General features: G+C 33.5%; 1 protein-coding gene and 1 long non-coding RNA gene across 2 annotated transcripts; both read right to left on the bottom strand.

Annotated features, from left to right (window-relative positions):
• Positions 1 to 345: 345 nt before the first annotated feature.
• Positions 346 to 1,442, bottom strand: LOC133199296 (uncharacterized). The gene is made up of 2 exons (XM_061335122.1): positions 1,350 to 1,442; positions 346 to 1,055 (listed from the first exon to the last, which is right to left on the bottom strand). Exons 1-2 carry the CDS (start codon positions 1,440 to 1,442, stop codon positions 408 to 410), a joined length of 741 nt encoding a protein of 246 aa, XP_061191106.1. The 3' UTR covers positions 346 to 407.
• Positions 1,443 to 1,500: 58 nt separating this feature from the next.
• Positions 1,501 to 3,438, bottom strand: LOC133198573 (uncharacterized). Its single transcript, XR_009722501.1, has 3 exons — positions 3,409 to 3,438; positions 3,095 to 3,264; positions 1,501 to 1,603 (listed from the first exon to the last, which is right to left on the bottom strand). It is a non-coding gene; the product is annotated as an uncharacterized LOC133198573 (long non-coding RNA).
• Positions 3,439 to 7,600: the final 4,162 nt, after the last annotated feature.

Here is a 7,600-nt window from a genome sequence, read left to right as displayed (position 1 = left end):
TTCACATTGTACTCAATTAACTGCTATTTCTTACATAATTTTGTCTTAAAGCAGCAAGTGGATACATCTTTATAACTATCTCTATACACCTCTTTACAAACCATTAATAACTTCATAAACATTTCTCTTGGATTATTCTAAATTCCAGGTTGACTACTGAAAATCTACATTTTGCAATATAAAACAATAGTTTCAATAGTAAAAAATGTTATCCATTAAAACAGTGCACTATAATGACCATGTTAAGTTTTGATAAACAATCAAAATATTGTGCTGATCTTAACAGATGTAAAAGGCTTTTCTAAAAAGAAAACCTGCAAATATCATCATATTATCCATATAGAAATGAAAAATTTATGCACAAGTCTTCACAGAAAAAGCTTTAACTGCAGATTTATGACATCAATTTACAATTTTTCAGCAAGAAATTTTCTGTAGTGTTTTTCATAAAACAACTCTAACTTTGGCAGCATGCAACCACACCAATAATCTCTGTCAACTTTGATTTCTTCCACAAAAATATCAACAAATGTGTACACAACAAAGAAACACTTCTCTTTTCTACACACATTAAGCTGCCTTTGCACCTGCATATAATAATTATGATTCTGTTTTAAATGCAATACACCATCATCATCCTCTAGCAAGAATGGGAAAAACTTGTCTGCAGCAATCTTACGATCTCTACCCTTATATGGACATTTAATTTCAACAATAGCATTTTCTCCAATAATGCCATCGGGCAAAGCAACCAAATAATTGTTCTCCGAGTCTATGAAAAGACCACAAGTCTTTACTTTGAAACCCATTTTTTCTTGAAATGTTTGTCTTGCTACAGCTTCATATTGTTGGCCATGTAAGACAGCTGGTGTTTTCAGTTTAAGAGGTTTAAAGATGCTAGAACACAGCTTCAGTCTGTTACGTTGATCAGTAGCTTTGGAAATATCCCCAAAACTGGAAGCTGTCAAACGCCATTCTCTCTCTTGGTGCCAAACTTTCGACAGATTCTGTTTCCTAGTTCTGTGTTCGATGCGGGCAATGTCCCTATCTGAAACCTATACGAAAAATTAAAATTTGTTCATACCAAAGAAACACTTCAAGTATATCAAAATTCATTATTTATAAACCAGTTCTTATATTTCAAGAATTCATAATGTAACCTTAAAAGAATAGTTCAGTAGCACTTTAAATTATCAATATCTTCAACTTTCACCATTGCCAGCAGCTGCCATATGGAGGCATTCAATGTTTTACAAACATGTCTTGTTTTTTTTTCTTTTCTAAAAGACATATAACTTATTACTCTTACAGAAGATTACAATTAACCAAATATTTCATTAATATCATACATTCTGAGCTGCATCTATCCAATATTCAGTGAATGGCAGGTCCAAGTAATCATGGTCCAGTACTGCAAAGTAGATAAATGCCTTGGGCTTCATGTACTTGAAAGATAAATCTGCCGACGTTAAAGCACGGAAATTGGTTACAATGTTGCTCACATAATCGTTGTATCCAGCAATTCCTCTGTATTTCTGACGCCTTGGGTCACTAAGATCTGGGTTGTACCGACAAGGCATGTCTTCTGCTTTTATGGGGGAGCCTGTAAAATTCAAAGATTTAAAATAAGTCGGACATTAACCAAAAAAAAAAAACAACAACACATTAGTTTACATGTAATTTAATTTTACTTCTATTACAATTTGCCAAATATATATTTCAGTATTGAATTCCTGTACAAAGAAATTACATTTCCATCACTTTTAATTAAGTAATATATTGAATAGATATCAGTACTTGTAATCAATATCTGCATTAATTTAAAGCTTTCTTATTTCATGGTTTACTTATAATATACATGTACATGACTTTGTGGATCAGATGTATTCATCTTTAGTGTATATTCAACAAAGATTGAACATAAAAACTAAATTTTGCATGCATGAGAAGAACTACCTAAAACAACTTCTCAAGCTGTAGTTTTGTATACCTGTCTGTAGATCACGCAACTTTTATATTTTAAAAAAATTGTGACACGGGTCACAGAATTAAAGTTGTTGTATATTACAGGGCATTATTATCTTAGCTAGCCACCCTTAGCCAATTGTGCTATCAAAAGTTTGAATTGTTTATGTCACCTGATTTCGAATCTTACCACATACATTTACCCACAACTAGCATCATCAATAAAAATAAAGAGCTTTTTTTTTTTAAAATAATAATTAAGAAGCAGCTATCGAGCAATGTTTATTTGTTCTTAAGGGTGCAAGTCTGTATCTCCAATATAGATTCCTGATCACATTATGTGCATGGATGACACTATAGCCATTTATATAATGCCACATTATCTTAGGCATGTTAGGGATAATTGTTTACCCAATTTTTTTCATTCCTGAGACTTTTGAGTCAAGATATACCCCAAACTGAAATATCGTCATATGTACAGAAGCATTTGCTGATTGGTCAAACAATATTAAGAAACTCCAATTGCAACTTGAGAAAAAAAAAACCCAACTTTTAATAACACTGTAGGCCAAGGGTGTGTAAGTTGAGTAGCAGACCAGAAATCCTTAGCTAGTGAAGATGGAGCATCATCATCATCAAAATTTAATATATGCTGAAAAGTCGTTTATAACTTTTGTAACTTGTGTATATAAACAAAAACAAATATTCAACATTTAAATTGTCAAATTTAAAAAAACATGAATAGGAAACATTTTTAAACACAGGCAGCTCAACTTGAAAAGACTTCTTTGGCTTATGAAAAGTCTGGAGATTATCTGTACATCCCCTAGGAATGGCTATAATGCGTGTTTCCCGAAATTTCACCAAGAGCAAAACAACAGCTGCTACATGTTTACAAGTTCCATTAGGGCCCTTCCCAGCAGGGCATTCACAATCTGAATTTTTAATTTCACCCGTTTTTCTGTGAATTCTTACAGGATAATTGTAAGACACCTGTTAAATACAGTCAACAACATAATACTCATTACTCAGACAATCTTGATTCACTCTACATTCATAATACACACACATGTGCATTGATTTTTTTAAATCTGTTTTTAGTTGTTGTTCATTTATTTTGAAACACTACCTTTTTCTTCATTGCTGCTCGGACAAATCCTGTAAGAAAAAAGTCCTCATGTTGACAGTTAATACTCAGTGCTTTAACTCTCTCCGACTCCAAGAGCAATTTTCCTTTCACAATCGCCTTTGTATTGCCCATCATTTGCCTGTCAACTGCTTGTCTGTATTGAAAATATCCTAAGAATTCGAAAAGAAAATATGAGTTTTACACCTGCACATTGACATATTTCTATTTGATATCCTCAAAACTGTTAAATTTCATATGTGGCATACACCAAATTTTTTAACATACTTAAGCGATTGTCCCCAATATTACTGTACCTTCGATATGGGCTTCTGATATATGTGGCATTATAAAGTCATAATGCTCTGATGTAATTTGTTTATACCCAGTAGTGGGCCAGTCTACCTTCCTTTCCACTGGCAGCTCTATTACGGGACCGCTAAAGTTAAAATTTCGCTTGTATGCTTCCAACCTACACAGTAATATGAAATTTGTTTAACAGTTGTTGTTGGCATATTGTCAGTACAATCACTGACAATGTAGCACTCGTGTGACTTAACTCTGATAACCCTAATTATTTTAATTATATTACGATTACTTCATTGAAAATCATTTATTTTTAACAGTATTAATGTTTTTCTTACCTTTCTATGAGATCTGTTTTTCCTCCCGTAGTTACAGCGCCGCGCAACATCAATTCTTTTTTCAATTTCAGTACGGTGTACGAAGCGTACGCCATGTTGTTTATCTCGAATACCTCATAGTACAACAGCGCCTCTAGCGGCGCGAGGAGGAGATAAGCTGTTGGCGGACCCTATTAAACTATCAGAGGTTTTACCGGGTGCTGCAGTATTTTTTAAAGGACTAAATGTGACTGGGTAACCCGTCACCGCGTACTCTTGGTATAAGGGTTCCTATTAATATATAGAATCAAGCGCCTCGATCTAATAAGACCTACTACCTCCTGACTCCCAAATTAATTCCCCAAATACCACTACCGCTGGTGAGCTAATTCAAATTCTACCCTAGCCTTACTTCTTCAGCTATTACGTATACCTTTCGTCTTTCAACCGCACTCAGCAGACTTCACAGCAATTCTCTCTCATCTGCCTACTGCACTGACTTATATACCCTTAGAACAATCTATTTCCAAAGGGATGTCAGGTTATTCCATTTCATGGGGGTGTCCTATTACGTTTCTACTACGTTTCAGTATATACTTTATTTTTTTTATCCATGTACCTGTGTAAAAATTAGCTTTTAACGCCCTATAAATAGGCCGAGTATTTGATACAAAAGACTATATTCAGAAAAAAAACCCTGAAATGTATTGATTCAAAGCATAAACTTTTACAGCTTTAGTTGTATTTGAACAATACCTTATTCATTAATTTTCTCTTTTCATGTAAGCAAGTTTATTACGAAGTATAAATTGTACTTCGGGTTCGTTGCCACGATGCTCTTACAAATTTTACCGATAAAATATTAGAAAAACTTACTATATACATATATATAATAGTCTTTCGATATATAAATATATTCACAACTTAGTGTTATCAATGATTTACCATTATTTCAATGACTATTTGAACAAAAGCTTTCTTTATGTTCATGCAGCTATAATCGACTCGTTTTTCTTTTTAACATCGGGTTCGATGCTATATGATGTTCTAGAAGCTTCTATCAATATTAAGATCGGTGAATGACAAAAATAATTTGCACATTTCCCTTTTTAATCGGTTATCACAACTTATTTCTTTTATATCATTTAAATCAAGTTCTGACTGAATAATTCAGTGATGACGTTTTATGAAATAAATAAACGATTGCTTGTTGTCAGTTTCATTAAAAATTGCCAGTAACTTAGATCCGCCAACCGGAAACGCCACCGTTCCCACGTTTTTGCTATTTCATGGCTGTTTATAGAAAATGAAAGTTGACGTTTAATTGAATGTACGATACATACTATGCGAGTGAAATCTGAATATAGTTTACGGACATCATCTTGTATCTAGTGTATTCTTAGAGGAGTAAGTAAGAACTCTGGTGCACCCGTTTCGGAGCTTTGCAAAATTTATTAATTTATGAGTATAGATATTTATAAAAAACTGTTTCACATTCTGCCCATCGCTCGCTCCTTGAATCTCGGTCGCGACTGACCTAAGTCGATAAAAAAAAATGGGTAGCAACTGTTCCTTCGCCATGCGCTCGGCACTTTAAAGTGAAAGTTGCTGGTCCTTCGAATAAGACCTTAAAAACCGAGGCCCCGTGTCACGGCAGATCCCTCACTGCTCAATGGCCCTTAATGTCGAGGAAAGGTCAAAATTTGAAGCCCTTCACTGGTATATGGTGACGTCTCTTTATGAGTGAAAAATGCTCGAATGGGACGTAAAACAACATACAATCAATCAATCAATCACATTCTGCCCAATTACCACAGGAACTCAATCATCTCCTATTGTGGGTGACTCTGCATTAGAATGTCTTGTCTGCTCCAATTGTTGATTTGTAATTTCCAAGACTAATAGCGGCAGTGGGCAGCATCTATTGATGTTCTCCAATTTCTTCTTAATGCACTTTAGGTGAATCTTGATTTAAAAAAAAAAGTCTTTTGTTCCCTGCCTTGTCTTTAATGTTTTTAAGTTTTCCAAATCCAGATCTTTCTTGATGCTCTAGTTCAACTAAAAATATGAATTTATATAATTATTGGAACTTTTATTCATAAAACATATGCATCCCATATACATACATAACATGGGGATATCACAGATTATCATATTTGTTTATTTGTTTAAATGATTTCTTGGAGAGAAAAAAATGTTGAAATAAAAACCAAGAACACTGCTTTTAAAATCAATATAAAAGTGATGAACAGATAATTATTGTTTTGCTATATAAAAACAAAGCCATTGAAATATTTTAATTTAATTCATCGGTTAAAGTCAAAGCATTTGACAATGGGCAATGAAATGGGCATGTACAATTCGGAGCGGGCAACTTATAAAATATGGGGTAGAAATTACTAGTTTAAATCAAAATTTTAATATACATCAGTTAATGCTTCGCGTTCTTTAATTCAATGATATTCATTGCATAATTTACTTCTGATATTCCAGGATGAAGATCCCTTAAGGTGCTGCTGCAAATGTCTGACCGACACACAGGGGCTCGGCTCTCTGCCTTGCATACTGCCTTAAAGACTCTGCCTCTGAAGGACATAACCGATCTTATTCTTACTTGGAGATATCTGTCTCGAATGCTTCCACTGACTGAAATAACATGTTAATTAAAGCTAGTTCCTTATACACAGTAAATACATATTATAAACATATCAAGCATCTTTTGAAAATGCCTGAATAATTGGCAACACATGCACGTAGCCTCGCGGAGGACAGAAGTTATATTACAGTGGAATAATTGTACTAAAAATCTTCTCAAGAACAGCAAAGCCATTATTGACAAGTTTGGCTTTCCAGAAAGCCTGAAATGTCATCTTTTTGGCTTCATTAATGTCACAGGATAAACAGTGGAATGTTATATTATTTTCTCAGCTATTACAGGCAGTAGTATCGCTTTTGAAAAAAATGGGAGGGGGGGTGGAGGACAGAAAAAAATCGACGATTTATCTGAACAATCTTTGACAAGGGGAAAAAGGGTCTATACAAACTCAACATTTTCATTTCTTGGAAGGAGGGATTACAACTTTTCCGACAAACATATTTTATATTACAATACATTCTCGTGGGATGATTTGACGTACCATACTGCAACAAAAGGTGGAAAAGGGGTCAAGGGTGCGCCTTTTCAATGTTTGGGGAAAAAAGTGGAAGGGGACGGCCCTCCTGGTGCTATGTACCTGTATTATTTTACTTGTTGTAAATATGCTTTATTCAGTTTAAATATATTTTGTATAATGTCTGTAAAAAAAATTCTAACCATGATAAATATTCGTAAGAATTATTTAAAGTCATACATTGCGTATTTTTTTTTAATAAGTTCAGACTACCTAAATTAAAAAGATCTTTTTATTTGTTTTATTACTTTATATAAAAATAGGACTTTCCTGTAAATTTCACAATTTAAATCAATCACGTTTCAAAGATATTAGAAATTTAAAACAATAATCGATTTATTTACCGATTCAGATTTTAATTAATAGACACAGTTTAGTTTTTTTTTAATCAATCGAACTATGGAAACATGAGGTTATTCAAGTTCAAAATCGGTGAAAAATTTAATTTCAACGTAAATAACATATATCATGTTTAACTACACCCAATCTTGTATTTTTATTTTTTAGCTCAGATACGCCATATATAGCTTTAACAATTATTCCGAAAGAAGAGGGATAAAAATTTAGCGTTTCTTTTGACTTTAGTTCTTAGCCGCCTACTACGGCAGCAAAGAAGTTTTAAAGCGCCAACTTAAATTAATCTGAACCTGAATTAATTCCCAAGACTTTCCTTATTTTCCTTAATCGTATCCTCTGATGTGACTTGGCCATTGAGC

The sequence above is a fragment of the Saccostrea echinata genome, unplaced genomic scaffold (assembly GCF_033153115.1).
Source record: "Saccostrea echinata isolate AGI-Se365-2 ecotype Australia unplaced genomic scaffold, CSIRO_AGI_Sech_v1 ptg000033l, whole genome shotgun sequence".
In the NCBI taxonomy this organism is placed as follows: Eukaryota; Metazoa; Mollusca; class Bivalvia; order Ostreida; family Ostreidae; genus Saccostrea; species Saccostrea echinata.
The sequence above is the reverse complement of the archived record's forward strand: the minus strand, read 5'-3'. Positions and strand labels throughout refer to the sequence as shown.

Bases quoted from the DNA above. Each gene is read 5' to 3' on its own strand.
- LOC133199296 (XM_061335122.1), bottom strand. From the start codon at position 1,442: ATGAAGCCCAAGGCATTTATCTACTTTGCAGTACTGGACCATGATTAC. The intron at 1,056-1,349 runs GTATGATATTAA...TTTTTCGTATAG, and splicing joins GGATAGATGCAGCTCAGAAT to GTTTCAGATAGGGACATTGC.